The 20,834-nt window shown below is 51.6% G+C and overlaps 2 protein-coding genes and 1 non-coding gene across 4 annotated transcripts; all 3 read right to left on the reverse strand.

Annotated features, from left to right (window-relative positions):
• Positions 1–1,659: 1,659 nt before the first annotated feature.
• Rusc1 (RUN and SH3 domain containing 1) lies at positions 1,660–10,820 on the reverse strand. 2 transcript variants are annotated; one of them, NM_001427699.1, is given in 11 exon segments: positions 1,660–2,337; positions 4,162–4,284; positions 5,118–5,667; positions 6,226–6,272; positions 6,438–6,543; positions 6,615–6,789; positions 6,909–6,985; positions 7,090–7,188; positions 7,961–8,371; positions 8,600–10,025; positions 10,721–10,820. In NM_001427699.1, coding segments are annotated over 10 exon segments (3,099 nt in total). In that variant the 5' UTR covers positions 9,942–10,025; positions 10,721–10,820; the 3' UTR covers positions 1,660–2,168.
• A 210-nt stretch (positions 10,821–11,030) lies between these two features.
• Positions 11,031–20,248, reverse strand: Fdps (farnesyl diphosphate synthase). Its single transcript, NM_031840.1, has 8 exons — positions 20,114–20,248; positions 18,935–19,097; positions 17,115–17,255; positions 13,090–13,382; positions 12,932–13,004; positions 12,413–12,490; positions 11,658–11,792; positions 11,031–11,283 (listed from the first exon to the last, which is right to left on the reverse strand). Exons 2-8 carry the CDS (start codon positions 19,073–19,075, stop codon positions 11,083–11,085), a joined length of 1,062 nt encoding a protein of 353 aa, NP_114028.1. The 5' UTR covers positions 19,076–19,097; positions 20,114–20,248; the 3' UTR covers positions 11,031–11,082.
• Positions 15,763–15,869, reverse strand: Rnu6-909 (RNA, U6 small nuclear 909). The gene has a single exon (XR_015678746.1). It is a non-coding gene; the product is annotated as a U6 spliceosomal RNA (small nuclear RNA).
• Positions 20,249–20,834: the final 586 nt, after the last annotated feature.

Consider the following 20,834-nt stretch of genomic DNA (forward strand, 5'->3'; position numbering starts at 1 on the left):
TGGAAGCCAGTGCAGAGACCCACAGACAATACAAGGCTAAAGTTTGTGTCCCCTCAAAGCCGATCTCGTCACCAAGCCACAATTCTCAATGATAAAATCCCTCAGACTCTTGGCTCCATTTCATTTGTTCCTCCCCAGCGCTCCTGTTGCATGGTTCTAGTCAGAGCATCCTGTTCTCTTTTTGTTTTTTAGTGACTCCTCTGTCCAGACAACCCTTTATAGTGAATCCCTAGGACATTTTAGTTTAGTTTTTTTTCCCCCAAAAGGTTAATAGGAAGCTCAGCTAACCTAACCAACTAATGGATGGTAAGATACGGTGCTTGGTAGTGTTAAACAGAAAAGTGCCAATTCCAACAGCAACCCTTCCTTTAACTCAAAATCTAGTTAAGCATAATTACAAGGGCTGTGCTTCCATTGTTCTAGTCTTTATTCGGGCTCCATCAGCCACTGAAACAGCAGTCTGAAGACAAAGCAAGAGGGCCCAGTGAGCTGGCTCGGAGGCTAAGGCACTTGCCGTCAAAACTGGTGAACTGCATTTCATCCCAAGGACTTACCATGCATGGCAGGAGAGAACTGATTCCCGAAAGTTATCTGACCTCACATGTAGGGCACACGTGTCCCTTCACATACAAAAATAAATACATAGAGAAAAGAAAAAAATCCCAAGGAGTTGGAGATGACTAAGAGGTTAGTTAAAGGACTTTCTGATCCTGCAAAGGGCCTGTGTATGTCCCCAGAGCCTGCATTGGAAGCTCCCAGCACCTGCGGCTCTACCTGACAGCAGTCGTGCTCAAGCTGTGCTTCACACGTCAGATCCTTAGGTTATGATTCAAAACAGCAAAGTTACAGTTAGGAAGTAGCAACTAAATAATGTTATAGCTGCAGCATGAACTGAGTTACAGCGTCACAGCATTAGGAAGCTTTAGAACCACTGTCATAGAGTGGTGGGGTAGAAATGAAGGCTCCCACAGTGGTCCTCTGGCCTCCATGTGTGAGCCATGGCACGGGTATGCCCCTGCCCACATAAAACTTAAATAAATATATATTTTTTAAAAAAAACAAAACTCTGGGAGCTGAAGAAATGGCTCAGTGGTTAAGAGCACCGACTGCTCTTCCAGAGGTCCTGAGTTCAATTCCCAGCAACCACATGGTGGCTCACAACCATCTGTAATGGGATCTTACACCCTGTATTAACTTTCAAGTATACACGCAGACAGAGCGTTCATATAATAAATAAATAAATATATTTCTTTTTTGGTTCTTTTTTTTCGGAGCTGGGGACCGAACCCAGGGCCTTGCGTTTCCTAGGCAAGCGCTCTACCACTGAGCTAAATCCCCAACCCCATAAATAAATATTTTTAAAAAACCAAATCCTGTATCTATTCTGTTTGAGCCCGGTGTGATGACACAGACCCTTAATTCAGTAATCAGGGGACAAAGACAGGCAGATCTCAAATTTTGAGTCCAGCCAGGGCTACATAGTGAAATCCTGTCTCCCAACTCTCCTCAAAAAAAAAAAAAAAAAAAAAAAAGAAAAGAAAAGAAAAGAAAAAAAGAAAAAAGCTTGGCTAGAGAGGAATGCCTCAGGCTACAATAAAAGGACTTCCCTCCCACAAAGCAGTACCTATACCTATACCGTGAAACCCACAGGGACACATATCTGTTCAACTCCCACATTTTATTGGGACAAAGAGGGAAAGAGGCAGACCATTGGCACAGGCTTACCCACCAGGGGTGTCCAGGCTTCCATCCAGTACTTAACACAGCAGGAGCACATCTTAAATACAGCAGCAAGGGCTAGAGACAGACCACAGTGAGGAGACCGCAGGTCCTGAGGGTTGGGGCAAAGGCATGTGTACTATACTGGCACAGTCCACTTGGGTGAAGGTAGAGGTGGGATAGATACTGATTTGCAGATAGGAAGGACAGTGTTCTCTTGTGCAGATGGAGAAAGAGGAATCCTGTGGACAGGAAGTCCTTTTTACATATTTGCAAGAGCAGATTTCACCTCAAAGGTGGGTGTTGAGGGAAGAAGGAAAGTTTATTTTAACTGTCCACAGAAATAGATATGGGAAGAAATGTGGGTTTGCAGAAGGAAAAATGCTTCTGGGATGGTCAGTTCACATGAACAGTATTCATGAGCCTAGGAAAAGGAAACAGGCTCAGAGCTACAGAACAAGGGAGGTGTATCCCACCGGCACCAGCCCCTCCACACCATCCCGCCCACAGCGAAGCCAGTCCTCATCCACTGTGGAAATGACACGAAGCACTTCCCCACGCTGGAAGCTCAACTGGTCAGGTCCTGCAGCAGTGTGGTCACAGAGAGCCCGGACTGCCCTGGGGAAGTCAAGAAGAAACATGAAGGAACAAAATGTCCAGGTTCCCAGGCTAGCCCATCCTATGGCAGATTGCTCCTGTTGGTTCGGCTGACATTCGCTTGACACCTGTGGAAAACTGCACTCCCTTTGGTGTTTGAAATTACACATATGCAAACAGGACTGCCTTCCTCTGCTCATCTGTACCTGGCAACCCATCACCAAGTTCACTGTGGGCTTCTCTGTGCTCCTCAGCTGCATGACCGTCGCCCTGACTTGGATCTTTAGCTTCTCTGGGACACTACATGGAGTCACTTCTCTCCGAGAGCTTCTCTTGGCGCCATTCCCCTCTCCATGTGTCAGTCACAGATCTTTCCGAAGCATAACCAAGTGTGCCGCTCTCTGACTCTAGCCCCTTTGAGGGTTTCCACTGCCTCAGAATGACAGACACCCTGGGTCCCTGGCTGGCTGGCTGACTGACCCACCCATCATGTCCCACAATTCCACTCACCACATTTAAGTCTCCCTCACTGTGACTTCCACTCTCCCTGCCAGACACATGCAGAACCAATACTGAAAACACCTGAGCCCCAAGCTGGGGATTCCAGGGGTTCCAGAGGACTGCAGTTCCCTTGTCTGCTCCTAGCAGGCTACAGCCATAACCCTCTGAATGACCTGTCTTGTCTGATGTATCAGCCGCACTCATCTCCAGTGGAGATGTGCTTCTTAAAAGAGGGGTACGAACAAAATGGGGTGATTTTTGTTCTATCTCTGACATAATGCCTCTCACAGAGAAGTGCCTAGACCACACTGAGTAGATGACGATCCAAAGCTTAACTCAGGCAAGGCGTGACAGCACACGCCGGTAAGGCCAACTCAGGTCTCCACATTCTAGTAACATAAGCTACGTAGTGAGACCCTGTCTCCCAAATACATACAGATCATTTAAAAAGCTTAATTCAGGGGCTGGAGAGATGGCTCAGCGGTTAAGAGCACTGACTGCTCTTCCAGAGGTCCTGAGTTCAAATCCCAGCAACCACATGGTGGCTCACAACCATCTATAATGAGATCTGATGCCCTCTTCTGGTGTGTCTGAAGACAGCTACAGTGTACTCATAATAAATAAATAAATCTTTAAAAAAAAAAAGCTTAATTCAAAGGGACTGAAAACGCCCAGAAGCAAGGCCTCAGAACACACGTCTGAGCAGGCACTGCGCTGCACACCACTAATACCAGCACTTGAGAGGTTGAGACATACTGAGTTCAAGGCCACTTTAGGCTACATAAACACACCTTGTAGGAAAAAGAACCCAGAGTGTGGTAGTATGCACTTTTAGTCCCAGCAAAGATAGGCAAATCTCTGTGAGTTCAAGGACAGCCTGGTTTACAAACCAAGTAACAGAACAACCAGGGCTATACAAGGAAACCTTGTCTTAATTCATTAATAGTTAATTAATTAGTGCCCAATCTGACTATGCATAATACCTTTCTTTAATCATGCAGACAAAGTCTATGAGTTAAAGACCAGCCTGGTCTACATAATGAAACCCTGTCTCATAAAACAGTTTTTCATGTGTTTATTTTTTGTGTGTACAGTATTTTGCCTGCATACATATTCTGTGCACCGCATTTGTGCAGGAGCCACAACTGGCCTGGAACTCAAGATACTGCTGTGTCAGGCTCCCAAGTGCAGCCACCGCAATCAGTATCTTCTTTTCCAGAGAAAGAAGCTAAGGGTAAAAGAAATTAGTGCCCCAGCTGTGACGGGCAGAGAAGCAGCAGCACTGGCTCCTGGCCACGCTGTAGGGACAACACACAGGGCACAGAAGGTTCTCCCAGCCCGTACCTGTCAGCCTGCACCATGCAGGCTGGTTCCTTCACAGGCTCCTCAGGAGGGACCTCGGGTGGCGTCCCCCTCTTCACCAGAGCCAGCACACTTACTGTTGGGGGCAACCAGCTGGATGGTCTCCTAGAGGGAAGAATGTAGGTCACCAAAGCCATACCACTTCAGAAAAGGAACCCCAGAATCCTCCGCGTGGCACATGGAAACTGGTCAGAGCTGAGGGCAGAGTGGAGGCAGTCAGGTCTATGGACCCATCAGAGTCTACAAAGGTTTAGAGTCATAGCTTAAGTCACCAGACATCACTGAAGAAGCCCCTGCTGGGTCAGGGTTTTTTGTTTTTTTGTTGTTTTTTTTTTTGTTTTTTGTTTTTTGTTTTTTCTCTAAAGAGTGAGGTAAATATTTTCAGCTCTAAGAGCCAAGCTGTGAAATCAGGAACTTTGGTTTGGTTTGGTTTGGGCTGGGTTTTGGTTTTTCAAGGCAGGGTATCTTTGAATAGCCTTGTCTGTCCTGAAATTCACTTTATAGACCAGGCTGGCATCATACACTGAGAGATCTGTCTGGCTCTGCCTTCTGTGTGATAAGATTAAAGGCATGTGCCTTACCGCCTGGCTAAAAAAGGTCTCATTCTTAAGGTGAGGCAGGAGCATGATGGGAAAGAAGTGAAGGAGCGAGCTGAATGGGTAGTGAGGGACTGCAATACAAAGGTGTATTCCAGAAGCAGCCATTGTGATGTACAATCACAAACAAAATAATTAAAAGGTGTGCACCACCACCACACAGCTTGAAATCAGGAACAGTATGTAGCCACTTAAAGGTAATCATCTGTGAATGTAACCATTAAAGCCCGTGGTTACAAAAGCAACTGCCTGCCTATTTATCTAAAGAATCCTGAATGACCACTGGGAGCGCTGAAGAGACCGGAAGGTCAGAAAGGGCACAATGTGCAGGTGGGTACGTACCTGGACTTGAAGGCGCCGCTGTCAGTTTCTGAGGAGCACCCAGGCACACCAAATAGCCGCCCCAACCACACGCTTCTGCCTGGTGTGGTTTGTTCCGTGGGTGGAGGTGCCTCCTGTGTACCCTCAGCGGTAGTTCCATTCCGCCTGGGTCCCCACCGAAGAAGAGGGAAGCCCTCAGTGCCTCCAGAGGCATAGACTCGAGAAGCCTGGGTCAGCTGATCCCACCAGCTGCCTGGTGGAGGGCGCGTGGAGGGGGTCGAAGAGTCTGTAGTGGCCTCCCCTGAAGTCCCTCGGAGAGTCTGAGCCAAACGTCCCCCCCAGTGCAGCACAGCCTGCATAGTCTGCTGGAGGGCAGGAGGGGGGCCTGAAGGGGCAGGAGCCTGCTGCAGGCCCAGGGGCAGGTGGTGGTGGTGCTCAAAGAGCAGGTCCAGGTGGAAGGTGAGCACCGACAGCGGCTGCAGCAGAAGCAGCAGCTCTGTAGCCAGGGATGGACAGCTACCGCGTGCCAGGGAAAAGAAGCCGGTGGGCAGATACAAGAGGGATAGGAGGCCTGGAAAAGAGAAGCCAGCATCAGCCCCAGACCACCTCCTGCACCAGTTCGAGTCAATAAATATCTCTCAGACCTCCCACTCTGGGTGGACAAAAAGAGGCCAGAAGAGCTGGGCTATAGGGCTGACAAGTATCTTTCTGCCGGTGCGGAACCGTAGTCTCCCGAGGGAGATTTGTCCACTTAGTGCAGTTAACTGAGAAACATTGTATAGGCTAGAAAGGGAAACGAACAAAGGGCCAGGAAACACACACAGGGGCGAGGACCTGCCTTTCAGGGTAGAGCTGGAAAACCTCGCTGAGGAAGAGACCCACAGAATTGAGAGCTACCGGGAAGCAAGAAGGGGAGGGGCCTATTCCGAGTGCAGGAAAAAAGAGATGGTCCCAAGGCAAGGAAGACCTCAAGTGGGAAAATATGGAGGGCAGATAGCCTGGACCGACTCTCCTCCCATACTCTTCCCCTGGATGAGTATTCTGCCATCAGTAAGGACCAGCAAGAGAGAGCCTGTCCTCCTCATCATCTAACCCCACAGTACCATGTCCTCCCATCCGAGCTTCTGACCTGCATCCTCCTGGAGGGTGGAGAACCACAGTTCCAACTGTTTGGTACTGGAGGAGAAAGGAGAGGTGGTAAATTCAGGGAAGAGGTTGAGAATGAGGGGAAACACTGGAGAGGGGAGGTCTCTGGAAACAGAGCTTCCACTACTGTGTGCTAGCCATGATGTGTTGATGATTCCAAGGCCAGAAGAGCAGTAGGGGAAAGGCCACACTCACTTGAGGAGGCCCAAGATGAAAGCGTGGAAGCGGCTGCGGCTGCTACTCAGGGGGGCCAGTCGGCTGACCTGGCTGTACAGAGATCCCATGGAATGTGTGCAGGAACCTGAGGACAGGGGCAAGGGTCAGCCAGGTCCAGGCACTGTTCCCATCGGATCCCATTCCCTTGTGACTCACCTGGTTTCACAGAGGCCTCCACCACGCTCCAAGGGCTACTCCTACGCTGCCCGGTAATGAGGTCCTTCCGGAATGGCTTCAGCCCATCAGCCACCAGAGCATGGAGAGCCGGGCAGAGCGTGGTCAATACCAGATGCCCCACATCTGGACTCAGCCGGCTATCCCCCAGTTGAGCCTAGGGACAGAGCGCAAAGCGCAAAGGTCCAGAGGCGTGGCTAGCCAAGTGTTCCGGCATCCTTCCACTTCCCACTCACCACATTAAATCTTCCAACATCCTCCCTCAAACCAACTCACTTTCTGAACCAAGTTCCTAGCAGCCCCAAAGTGCGAGATGATTTTGTCCACTGAAGCGCTGACAGCTATCAGGAGACCTGGTGGAGATGCAGGGAAGACACATCAAAGCCCCTAGTTTCGATGAGGTTTATGGTGGATAGCTATAGACCAAGGGTCATTCAGAAGGCGGAAGGGTAACTACCTTTCTTCTGCTCCTGCAGCTGACCAGTCCCACTCTGGGCTTCTGCCATCCACAGCCGCTGGGCCCCCGGAACACCGGCAAACGACCAGGAACTGCGCACTAAGGAAGAGAAGAAGGACGCGATGACGCTTACTTGCCAAGGGTTACACAGAGGACGCAGGCTCCCTTGGTCTCATAGTTTGAGAGTCAGAGAGAAAGAACACAGCCACTTGGGGCGTAGAGCGGAGAGTAGTCTTAGGCAAACCCCGGCCCTCGCCGCCCCCACCTCGGTTCCCATTGCCCTTCCTCTGGTTAGCCGGGGAGCCACACCGACCAGCTAGCTGGGCCTTTAAGAAGGAAGATGACTGGGCGAGGAAACCGAGGGCTGCACCCACTCCGAGCACGTGGGAGCCTCGACCAATGAAAAGACAGACAGACGGGAAAGGGTGGGGAGTCTTGGAGAACCCACGTAGTCACCTTGCACCTTGTCAATGCTAGGCTCCAGCTTCACCCTACTTGCGGCGGGAGACTAATGGAGGAGATGTGACTAGAATCTCCTGGGAGGGGACAGTAGGTCCAAACCACCGAGGCCAAGAACTTCCCTAGCGGAGGAATTCCAAAGAGGGTGTGACTCCAGGTCCCTAACAATGGACCCCTTAAGATGGGCGGGAGACCAGGTGGAGCCCGCTGTGCAGCGAGGGGAGCAGTCATGTTCCTCACCCCGAGCAAAGCCAGCCTCCCCGAAACTAGTAAGCCCGCTAGGAGTCTGCCCAACTCCAAGGGCGAGACCTAGCCAGGCACCCTAGAAAAAGATTAAAACGCAGGCTGGCCCAGTACTGGAGGGACAGCGAGCCGAGGCGCGGCCCGCGGGGCTGGCCCGGGTCCGTCTTACGTTGCCTGGGCGGAGGTGGTGGCCTTCTGGTCCAGCGAGGGGCGGTCGGCGGACACCGTGGTGTTGGCAGCGGGGGGGCGGGAACCTGGCGGGGTGGGGGCGCCGCGGCGGGGAAGGTGCTACTTCTGGGGAAGAGCGGGGATAGCAGCAGTGCCAGTTCGGGGCTGGCCAGGCAAGGCAAGGCCCCCCGCGTGGGAGGAGAATAGGCTCCCACTGGGGACAGGCGCACAGGCAGGAGCTGCTCCTCCGGGGGACTCGCTGCCCCCAGCAGCCGGAGCCGGGAATTGGGCCACCCGGTCAGAGGCGTAAAGAGCAGGGACCCGGGTGCGCCCGTGCCCCCACCCTCCAACAGGGGGCGCCCGTCGGCCGAGAACCGGAAAACCGGGGGCCGAGGGACTAGCGAGGGACCGGCTGCAGGCGGGATTGGCGGGGCCAGGTGCAGAGGGGGAGGGCAGCGCGGCCAGCCAGGCAAGGAGGGGCGGGAAAGAGAGGAGCAAAGAGTTAGTCCCTTCACTCCAAGATCCACCCAGTTTCCCTCTCCCAGAGCGTGCCCTGGAGATGGGGCGGGGAGGACACTGCAGAAGGAGGGGACCAGGGGCGGACTCAGGACCGGCCCTCCTGCGGGTCCACGCTTCTTACCCACGGCGTGCGCGCGCGGTTCCTCGGGCTCCTGCACGGCGGGTGCCTCCTCACCAGCCGGGGGGCTGGCCGCCCTGCCCTCCTCCGACAGCCCCTCTGCAATAGGCTGCAGCCCAAGTCGATTCTTCTTCCTCCGCGGAGGGACGGGAGGGGGAGGCGGTCGAGGCGGGACCAAAGCCCACCCAGCCGGAGGGTCCCGGGGCGGGACTGGCGGCGGCTGGGCTCGGCTTCGCGACCGGAGTTCCTTGAAGGTGGTGACTTCTCGGGGAGGTGCCAAAGAACCTCCCAGGGACCCAGTCGGCGGGAGCTCAGTGTCGGGCGAGAAGACTATGAGCCAGTCGCTGCGATCTTTCTTGGCCTGCGGCACAAGGGGCAGCCCCGGACCCCGCTTGCGCTTCTGGGCCAGCTCATGGAAGGACGTGATTGTCCGATGGGGCACCGGCTCCTGGCTGACGTCACCTCTCCATCCCCCATCAGTTTTCCCTGCATCTATTTTCGAACCAGAATTGGTGTTCAAACAAGAATCCAATTTCCCAGATTCCGTTTTCAAGCTCGAGTCTGTATTTTCGTCTGTTTTCCAACCAGAGTCACTGTCCTCGATGGTTTTCCACTCAGTTTCAGTTTTCTCTGTGTCGATTTTCCAAATGGGGTTGATTTTCCAACTGGGCTCTGCTTTCCCTGCGTCAATTCTCCCATCTTCGGTCTCTGAGAGCTCAGAGGTAGCAAGATCCTGTTCCCCACTGTCTTCCTCCTCCTCCAAGCCTGGGGAAGGTAGGTCCTGGCAGGTGGTCAGGGCGTTGCAGTTCGAGTCCAGGTCAGGTCCAGGCGGAGAAGATATTCCGGAGCAAGAATCAGGAGAGCAGCAGACGCTGTCTGGAGAGCAGGTGCTAGGACCCGCGGGAGCCAGAGGAGAGCCCAGCTCCAAGGGGAAGATGCTGGCCTGAGGGTTGGCATCCTCATTACCCGGCAGGTCTCGAGAGTAGACTGACACTGGAGACTCATCAGGGCTAAGATCTGAGCAGGAGCTGAGAGAGGAAGAGCATCCCGGATCTGAAGGCGAGGCAGCCTCTTCCTCCTGGGAGGGGTCCTGCTGGTTTTCTATGCTGGGCCCATGCTCCTGGCAGCATCTGCAGGGCACAGCTGGACTGTTGGAGTTGGCGTCCACAAGGGTCCCGCTGCAAGGCCCCCTGCTTTCCTTGCCCCCTGTGTCCCCTGGGGGCGGGGGTGTGCTCAGAGGCCCCTCTCGTAGTTCAGGACGGCGGGACAAGTGCAGGCCTAGGGAGACGTGCTGGAGATGGATGTGATTGAGGTTGCAGAGTAAAGCCCGCTGAGGGGACAGCATAGTGCCGAGGACGACGTATGGCTTTCAGAGAACCGACAGGATCCAGCGTCTCACATCCACCTACCTGACAGTACAGATGCAGACCTAGAAAACAGGGGCGGTCGAAACCTAGCTACTGAGATCGCCGGTAAGGGCACGGGAGGTGACTGAGGACTAGAACAGGCCTGGGAAAGACCTGGCTGCTTTGGGAAATATTTAAATGAGATTCAAATCACCATGAACAGGCCATTAGTTTGCACTGCAGCATTTGCAGGTGGAGTCGAACATAACCTCCAGGGAACGAAGAAAGGAGGGTCATGAGAAAATGCGGTTGTACTGATCTCCGCGGGGGTGCGAAGCTTGAAAAAAGTGGGGCCCAGAATATGGGGGTGCGATGCTTGAAAATCGGGTCCAGAAAACACCCTGATTCTTCCTAATCAAGTTCTGTCCTCCAGCTTACCTCTGGGAGGAAGGAGACCCCGCCCAGATGCTCTAGTGAGGTGGATGGTCGGGAATGAGAAGAAGGGTTTGGTTATTAACGCAGGAGAGGGGTCTGGGCTGGAGGAAGAGGAAGCATTCTGCTTGTCAGCGCTGCATCTGCCCCAGTCCCCATTCAGTTCTAGCCTTCAGCCTGTGTCCTCACCCACCCGCAACGGCAAGGTTTATCCATTCACTCTGAGCTCGTCTCCATCTTCCACCCATCACCCGCTTCTTTATTCTTTTTTTCACTGCTCCTCTCCCGTGCCATCCACCCATCTATCCATCCATCCATCCGCACCCTCAGACCGAGCCCTCCTCACCGCAGTCCTCCTGGAATCGCTCCGGCCGGCCTTGGCTCGTCTGCGTCCCCGCCCAGCGGGGAACAGAGCGGAGGGGAGGGGCACCAGCAAAACCCAGTGGCTGCGCAGCCGCACCCCTTCACGCATGGGCGTGGCATAGCTCAGGACCGCCTCCCAACCTCCACGCAACACTTGACGCTGTGCCTATGTCACCCATCTAACAACGCAGCAGCTTTGGGTCTCAAGGAATTCTTTTGCCAACCTGGATTCCAAGTTGCCCTCTCCCACCCCTCCATTTTGAACTCCTGACACAAGCATAAAACCACAGGATGTTGAACAATAATTTATTGAGACCCCTCCCTCGCAGCCTCTACAATTCGAGGTTACTTTCTCCGCTTGTAGATCTTGTTTGCTAGTTCCAGGAAGATGGATGGGGGCAGGGGCGCGGAGCACTGCTCTATGAGACTCTTGAGGCGGTTGTAACTGTCTTCCTCGTACTTGAAGAACACACTCCGCAGATCCAGCTCCTCGTACAGTGCTTTCACCCGCGCCACTTTTTCTGGGTCCTTCTGCCCATAATTCTCCTGGAAGCAGAGAAACAGCTTTTTTTGGCTGGATTCAAAGGCCCTCACAACTCCTACATTCCAGAACACTGGCAAAGCTCTCTCTCTGGGAATCCAATCTCAAGCATTGCCTCCCCAACCCCAAAGTTCAGGCATTGGCTCAGGATTCTACTTCCTCTATGGATTCTCAGCCTCGACACCACTGACAGTTACTGGGCATGTGTTGTCTGGCACTGTACAAAATCTTCCTGGTCCTGCCTGCTACCTTCAGCACATACACCAAATTGCACTGAGCTCCCAAATGTCTCCTGGACAGCAAAATCACTGTTCTAACCACTCCTCCCCCATCCCCTCTTAGCAAAGGGACATGCCACCCCCAAGCCCCACTTGGGCACCTCTAAGATCTGGCGCTGCTGAGGAGTGGCTCGTAGCAGACACTGAACCACCAGCCAGCTGCATTTGTTGTCCTGGATGTCAGTGCCGACCTTTCCGGTCACACTGGGGTCTCCAAAGAGATCAAGGTAGTCGTCCTAGGGAGCAGGCAGAAAGGAGAGATGAGAAGCTCCATGCAGTGTGGCTGGAGGACCTGTGTACACTGCTGTCTGTAAGCAGGGAAGGGCAGGTAGAAGACAAGGCAAGAGCCTGTGATTGGACAGTGAAAAAGAAAAGTGGGCCAAGAATTCTAGAGACAAAGAGCACAGGAAGGGGAGAAGGAAGACGGAGGAAGAGGACCACCCGGATCCGTGTAGCTTTAAACAGCCACGGGTAACTATGAGTATTATATAAGGGATAGATGACTACAGGACATCTTATCTAGGTGGGCCCTTTATATCAGTATCAATTGGCTCTGAGTTTATTATGTGGGCGTTTTGTGGGGTGAGAATTTACTGATATAAATCTGATTAATAAATTACAAGCCTCTAGAGTTTTGATTTTGCCAGGGTATAGATATCTGTGACAGCCAACCGTGAGGTGGGCAGTTGTTAAATGGGGCTGGAGTGGCAGCGACCCACCACGGGAACTTAGCGAGTCGGGTGGAGAGTGTTAAGAACAATGGGTCACAGTCTGCCGAGATGAGAACACCCCATGGTGCCCGGCATAGCGTGGGGTGGAAAATCCTCTTATTACTTCCCGCTGCAGACCCTCCTACCTGGATCTGGAAGAACTCGCCCATCTCCAGCAGGATCTTCAGGGCATTAGCGTGTTCCTTCTCCCCATCAATTCCAGCCTACAGGGAGACAGGTAAGGCAGCATGGCCACAGCACCCTGCCCTTCTTGACACTTTCCATGGGTTCTGCGTAACTGCAGTCCAACCTCAGCCCCTCCCCGGGAGGCCTAAGGAATGAATCCATTCTGAAGGCATCAGGCCATCTTCCCCTGGAAAGCCATTACAGCTCCACTTCCAACTCCAACCTCTTACAAAATGAAGAGAAAACCTGAAGAGGCTGGCCAGGATGGACCCAAGAGCCACCGCCACACCTAGTCTCTTGCTCAGCCTAAATTTTCCTCTGCCCCTCCCACTCAGATAGGACTCAGCTCTGCTCACTTTCCAGTGTCAGAGGGACTGGGTGGCTTGCTCCAAGTTATACCATCATACCCTGAATGTCTACTCCATGTCCTCCCATCCCAATGCCCCCAAGGGAAAAGAGTGGAGGTGCCACTGACTCACCATGTACATGGCAGCCGCGATAGGCAGGTAGAAAGAGTAGAAAGCTGTCTTGTACTTGACGATAGATTTGTACCTGAGTCAGGGGAGAAGATGCACTCCTAAGGGCTAGGCCCATGTTGAGTGCCTCAAAGTCTACACATGGTTGCCAGGGGCCTCACCTCTTTTCAGTGTATCTACCAAGATCCACTTGGCCCTGGGGTGCTGTGATGAGGTCGAGAGTCTGCCCGATCTCAGTCTGATAGGAACTCTGTAGAAAGAGCTCCAGCAGGTTGAGGTAGTAGGGCTGCTCCCTGCAGTAGAACTTAAGCAGGCGGTAGATAGCGGCTTCCAGAAGCAGAGCATCGTTGATGGCATCCAAGCCTATGCCCGGCTTCTGATACCAGCAGATCTGCCCCCGGCGAGTGTGGGAAGAGTCCATGATGTCATCTAACACGAGGAAGAAAGCCTGGAGCTGGAGAAGGAACACAGTAAGACCCCAGGGCTCTGAAAGGGGCCCTCTCTCAGTGACGGCTGCTGCCCTGGCCACTGCCGTGCACTGGGTGGAAGGGGTGGTTATGGGAACTCTGACAGGTTACAGGATCCCATGTCTGCACCCTCATTTTCAGGCTAACAGACTAAAACACAGCTCTGCCGCCTCTAATCGGCTCTAGGACTCCCTCGGTAGTAAGTTGAGTATGAAACACCTTCACGTACCTCACTCTTACCCAAAACATCCGTAACTTTTGTTCCAGTAAGTGACTGTGTTGGCTAGTTTGAGGTCAACTTGACCCAAGCTATAGTCATTTGGCAAAAGGGAGCCTCAACTGAAAAAAATGCCCTCACCAGACTGGCTTCTAGCAAGGCTGTGAGGCATTTTCACAGTGGGTGCTGCATCCCTGGGCAGACAGTTCTGGGGTGTGTAAGGGAACAGGCTGAGAAAGCTGTGGGAACAAACCAGTCACCATCACTCTGCACGGCATCTGGATCAACTCCCATTCTGACTTCCCTCAGTGACGGGCTATGAGAGTCACACTTCCAGGAGCACCACCCCAAGAGCACCGCCTTGGCAATCAATGGCGTCTTCCCTTAGATGAGCCAAAGTCCCTCCGTGGCCAAGGATCTGTACTTCTGCCTTTACCGCTCCTTCCCAGGTGCCGAGGTCACAGCTGTCTACTGTCATGTTTGGTTCTGTGCACTGCGAGTGCTGAACCCGGGACCTCATGCTACCACTGAGCCACTCTGCCTGCTGGTAAATGCTCTTCCAGTTCAGCAATGCTGGCTCCTCAGGTATTCCCAGAGCCTAGCCCTGACCACAGAGTGGTGCCTCCCACGCGCTCTCTATTAGGGAGATGGAAGACTGAACACTCAACAACATCCAGGACACTTTTGGGTTTTGATTCCTTGAGACAGAACCTCGGTATGAAGGCCAGGCTGGCTTCGATCTCAAGGTCCTCAGCCCATCTCCTGAACACTGGCCCACGCACCTTCCGGCAAGGCTACCCGTTTGTTACGTGGCAATTGCTTTAACTGCATGCCTTGGCTTTACTGTGTTAAAGTGCTGAGGATGGAACCCAGGGCCTTACATATGGGATGGAAGGCTTTTGACCCCCACAACAAAATTATCTATTTTTTTTTCTGTTTTAACAAACTTCTATTATTATTGTGTGCAAGGGCACATACATGCCACAGCACACAAATAAAGGTCAGAGGACAATTTCTAGGAGTTGTTTTTCTCTTTCCATCTTCCCATGAATCCTGGGACAGAACTCACTTTGCTGGGCTTTCGACAGAGTGCCTTTACCCACTAGAACCACACTGCCAGCCCCTCACTAGTCAGGGGTGAGGAAGGTGTGTCTCGGTGTGGATGCTCACACGTCACAGCATGCAGTGATGTCAGAGGGTGACTTCTGGGAGTCAGTTCACTTCTTACATGGGTTCTAAGGATCAAACTCAGGGCTCCAGAACTTTGACTCATCCTTCCATCCCTATGATTCTCAACAGAAGTCTATCGTTACATCATCCAAACACCGCAAACTGGTCTATTTAATAGACCAATAATTTAGTAAGTCAGTATGAGTCAGGTGTGATGGCACACATCTATGATCCCAGCACTTGGAAGGCTGAAGCGAGATGATCTTGAGTATGTGTGAGCTGTACACAGTGAGACCTTGTCTCATAAACAAAAACAGCCAGGCACTGGTGGCGCTCACCTCTAATCCCAGCACTTGGGAGACAGGGCAGGTGGAGCTGAGTTTGAGGCCAGCCTGATCTACAGAGTAAGTTCCAGGACAGCCAGTGAAAAATCAAAAACCGAAACCAAAGGGCAGGGACATAGTTAAGGGATAAGAGCGTGCTTACAATAGACAAGGCCCTGGACTTCAATACCAAATTGGAAACCTCTCACCCACCCAGGAAACAACAAAGTCAGACATTCAAGAGCCAGGACTGAAAATCAGAGCCATAGGTGGAGCACGTACCCTACATTAGGGAAGCAGCTTTTAATTCACTCTGGAAAATCATTTCATTAAGTGAACATGCCAGTGATCTGAACTGTTTATGTGTGTACATGTGTGCATGTGTGTAGTGTATGCATACATGTTATTATAGATTTGTAGAATTGTGTGCACATATTATATTGTGCACACATGTTTCATGTATGCATGTGCTCTGTGTACATGAGTTACAAATGCAATCATGTGGAGGTCAGAGGTCGACCTTGGATGTCCTCATTTTGGGGGAATTCTGTGAGATGTCTTCCTCATTTTTAAAATTTTATATAACATATTTTTGGTTATAACCAATCTTTATGTATTTTTTCACACATTTGATAGAAATGAAAAGACAGAAAGGAAAAAAAGAGAGTGACTGCCTCATGAATTTGTGTCATCCTTACAAAGGGGCCAAGCTAATCTTCTCTGTATTGTTCCAATTTCAGTATATGTGCTGCCAAACAGAGGACTACTTATTTTAAATGCACTGGTGCTGGTCTGCAAGTCTGTCTGCTAACCATGTGCATGCCTGGTGCCCACGAAGGCCAGAAGAGGGTGTCAGATCCCTTAAGTCTGAAGTACTAACCACTGAACCCCGGTCCTCTGGAAAAGCAGCCAGAGCTCTTAAACACTGGCCCATCTCTCCAGCCTCTCCACCTTATTCTTTGAGACAGGGTGGTCACTGAAATGGTCAGACTGGCCAACAAGCTCCAGGATCTGCACATCTATCCCAACTCCGGGAAGGGTGCAACAGATGCACACAGTTGTCATATAGATAGTGAGAAACTGAACACAAGTGTGTCTGCCTGCCTGCCTGCCCAGCAGGCCTTGTGTGCTTGTGTCTGTGTCACAAGTTGTATATATGGATGGGCATCTGAACTGGGCGCATCTGTAGCAGCAAGAGGTGAGTATCAGGTGTCCTCAGTTTTGGGAGACAAACCTTTCTGAGCCCGGAACTGACTGATTGGCTAACCTAGCTTGCCAGCGAACTCTGGGGACCCGCCTATCTCCATGCCCCAGCACTAGGTGAGTGTATGTATTACAGATGTGTACCACCAAGCACACACTTGGGTGCATTCAGTGTGGGCATGAAAACAGGGGCGGAGAAGCCAAAGGAAGATGCCAGGTGTCCTGTCTATCACATCAATGTTCCTTTGAAACAGGGTCTCTCTCACTGAGCCAGGCAGCCTGGCCAGCCTGCTGGCTCTACCTACCATGCAGATTCTGTGTCCAGAGACACAACTGGGTTTCTACGGCCCTGGCTCACACATTCGGCTCTTCTGATGGCAAATGCTCTCACCGGCCAAGCCATCTAACCAGACTTTAAAAGTCTACTTTCTTTTTTAATGGCATGTCTTCTTTGTTAAGTTTAAGAATTTAAGGTTTCTGTTATTTGAAACTAGGGTTTCTTGAGTAGCCCTGGCCATCCTAGAACTTACTCTATAGATCAGGCTAGCCTAGAACTCATAGAGATCCACTTGCCTCTGCTCCCTGAGATAAGATCAAAGGCATGGGACACCACCACATGGTGATATTTAAGGTGAGCATTTCTGAAAACTCTCTGTGCCCATCTGTCAGCCCCTGAAGGGATCCACACTGCCCGAATGACTGTAGCACACAAGAGACTCACACATCAACACAAGCAAGAAACAAGCTTCTGCTCCTCACCAAGGAAGCCCCAACTGTGGGAACTCTGCTTCTCCGACCGCTCTTACCAGTTCTACACACCAGCCCACCGTCAGGGCCCGCTGTAGGCTCTCAGCATCCTGTTTCCTTGGTTCCACCAGTTCCTGGAAGGTCTGTACCACCGTCAGACCCCGATTGTACTTGCCTCCTACAGTGTTGTACTCCAGGACCTGAGGCAGGGTGAGAGGACATCAGGGTCCACACAGAAGGGACCTGAAGAGGTTTCCCCTTTCCTTCTCCCTCTTTGAACCCCAACTCCCCTTGGGGAGTCCCTGGGTCAGTCCCCTCTTCATTTCTTCTCCAAAGTCCTATAGCATATGGAACCCAAGTACCTGCTACATAACATACCCCCAGTTCTTCCCTCAAGCCGAGAACTTGGACCACCTGCAAACAAGCTTGTAGTGAAGACAAGGGCCCTAGCGTAGAGTGATGGCTAACTCCTATAAGCTCAATACTCAGCAGGGAGGCAGGCAGACTGATGAGTATGAGGCCAGCCTCAGATACAGAATGAGTTCTGGACAGCCTTGGCTACAGAAAACAAAGAAACAAAACAAAAGACAAGGCTTCTCCAAAGTTAGCCAAAAGAAGGCATTGAAGGGACAGCAAGAGTCAGGGCTACGTCTAACCCTTCTAATGTCCTCCTCCTGGAGCCTTCTCAACTGTGCCTTCTGCCAGACAGCAGCCCTAACTAACTAAAGAGATAGCTCTTTAATACCTGCACAGTATAGACAAAGAAAATTCTCCTTGGTGTTTTCCTCAAAGATGAGACATTTATAAAAAAAAGAATTCGCCAGGCTAGAGATGGCTTGGCAGTGAAGAGCACTGACTGCCCCTCCAGAGGACCTGGGTTCAATTCCCAGCACCTACATGGCAGCTCACAAGTGTGTACACACACACACACACACACACACACAGAGGCAGGCAAAAAGTCAATGCACAATTTTTTAAAAAAAATGTATGTCTTTAAAAAAAAGTTTCCTGGGGGCTGGGGATTTAGCTCAGTGGTAGAGCGCTTACCTAGGAAGCGCAAGGCCCTGGGTTCGGTCCCCAGCTCCGAAAAAAAGAACCCAAAAAAAAAAAAAAAAAAAAGTTTCCTGGGCTGGAGAGATGGTTCAGTGGTTAAGAGCACTGACTGCTCTTCCAGAGGTTCTGAGTTCAATTCCCAGCAACCACATGGTGGCTCACAACCATCTGTAATGGGATCCGATGCCTTCTTCTGGTGTATCTGAAGACAGCTACAGTGTTCTTATATATAATAAATCTTTTTTTGAAAAAAAAAAAAAAAAAGAATTCCCAATCTAGACATGATGGTACTGTAATTGATACAGCACACAGTAGGCTGAGGCAGGGGGTTGTGTGTGTGAGGACATGTGGGTTTAGAAATTGAAACTCGGGGCTGGGGATTTAGCTCAGTGGTAGAGCACTTACCTAGGAAGCGCAAGGCCCTGGGTTCGGTCCCCAGCTCCGAAAAAAAGACCCCCCCCCCCAAAAAAAAGAAAATAAACTCAAGAGACTGGAGGGAAATAGGTAACTCAAGCAGAAGAGGAACAACTCCCTTTTTAGAGCAGACTTTAACAATACAGTAACTTCCCTCAGGCCTCAGTGCCAACAGCCTTTTGGTATCTGCTAAGATCCTATCTTATAGTCTCAGGGCATAAAATCAAACCATGACGTCCAGGGCTCTGCTCTCAAGCAAAGCTGATGGGATGGTCCAAAGTCAGGGAGCCAAATATCTGGGTGGGTTGAAGTACAGTCGGGACCCACAGGTAAAAACGTTACTTCTGCTCTTATCAAAACCCTGGCAGCGAATCCACACCTCTACTGACTTCTTCAGTCCTGAATCCCTCACCTCTTTGATCCGGGTAATAGCATCTCCCTTCTCTGGGTGTCCCAGTTCATCCTCAGTCAGCACCTTGACAATCTGGGAGAAGTGCTGGATGAAATTCTGCTTTTCTTGGTTATGAACATCCAGTTTCTGGTCCCCATTCATTCTGACAGAGGAGCTAAATGCTCTGAGGGAAAAAACACACAAATGAGTGAGAGGGTGGCTCCGGTGCTTCCCTCCCCGAAGCCCCACACCCCAACCACACTCACCGAGGCTCCTCTGTCCACACTTGGCACCACCAGCGGGCACTGTGCCAAGCCCCAAGGACTGGACACCCATATGCCAGGGAGGGTCGTTGTAGGTAACCAAGCCACCTCTCCCGGGGTGCCCAGCAGGGGGCTGGCAGCAGGAAGACCCCCAGAGATCTCAGCCAGCGGGACAGGGGCATCCTGGGTGGGCATGGGGGTGGGGGACACCAAGCACTCCCTGCAGGAGCAAGCACCGAAGGCAGATGCTTGGTGGCTGTTACCTAAGGTACCCCGCAACCCAAGCTTTTAGAATGCATTAGAATGCCCCACCCTGTTTCTAAATTCAAGAATTACATAAATAACACACAGGAAATAAAAAGTATATCGGAGTGACTGAGAGCCAACAGATCTTCACTTAAACCGCAAATGGCTAAAACTGAACGCTTTCTACTTCCAAAGCTGCGTTCACTACAATTCGGTACGGAGAATTATGGGATGGAAGGTCCTAAAGTGACACTATTAATGGAGACACCAAACGGAGGTTCGGTGGATATTAGATAGCTGAGCTAAGAGCCAAAACTAGACCCGAAGGGTCCCGGGTGTAAGGGAAGGAGAGGAAGGTTCGGGCTCTTAATCTACGCCCAATGAGGGGCCTTGAACCGGAGGTGCTGTGGGCTCGTCGTCTGTCAGACACTAGTTATAACCGCAGCCGGCCTCTGAGCAACAGGTGGGCGTAGGAGGGCTCACAAGAGTAAACTCTCGGCCTGGAGTACGGCGGACTTGAGGAGCAAACCCGCGCAGAGTTAAATACACAAAAGCACAAGCAAACCGCTCCGTCTGGCCCACAGACCCCAAGTCCCGTAACTCCGACACGACTGGTCCTTTGGTGCCTCCAAATTTCACCGGACCAGAGACAGGAGTAAACCTCAGGTCCTGCCCCAACAATACCCCTCACCTGTGCTTCAACGCGGATTCTCCCGGGGTCCAAGATGTTTGCGGCTTACACCTAAAAGCAGAGCGTGCATCCGCTCAGCACTCTGGGAGTTGTAGTTCCCAGACTCCCGGCTCAGTAGGCAGAACCCAAATATAATACTACGACTCCCAGCCTGCCGCGGACCAAGCCGCAAGTAAGACACTTGCGCCTCATGATGGGCGAGGCCGAGTTCGCTGATTGGCTGAATGACCTCGTGTGAGTATGGGCCTTGTGACGACTGGCCAATGAAAGGGTGGCGCGAGGGCCATCAGCCCACCGAGCGGTGGGCGGTGTCAGTACATCCAGACCAAAAGTCTGGGAATTCGGCTATCTACTTCCTGTTTGTAGCACTTCAAGTACTTCTGGCTGATGTTGTTATTAAGATCCTGGAATAACCAGCCTCGCAGCTTCCTATTTCCAACTCTGGCAAAGCACTTCTTACATCTCTGATTCTAGCTAGGTGAGGTCACTTATTTTTCCAGCCCTTCGAAGTGGTGAGGCAACAAGATCAAGAGTTCAAAGCCGGGGTTGGGGATTTAGCTCAGTGAGCGCTTGCCTAGGAAGCGCAAGGCCCTGGGTTCGGTCCCCAGCTCCGAAAAAAAGAACCAAAAAAAAAAAAAAAAAAAAAAAAAGAGTTCAAAGCCAGTTTGGGTCATATAATGAGGTTTAGACTACTCAGAAGACTATATGACCATATGAGAGA

Source organism: Rattus norvegicus, chromosome 2 (assembly GCF_021556685.1).
Source record: "Rattus norvegicus strain SHRSP/BbbUtx chromosome 2, alternate assembly SHRSP_T2T, whole genome shotgun sequence".
In the NCBI taxonomy this organism is placed as follows: domain Eukaryota; kingdom Metazoa; phylum Chordata; class Mammalia; order Rodentia; family Muridae; genus Rattus; species Rattus norvegicus.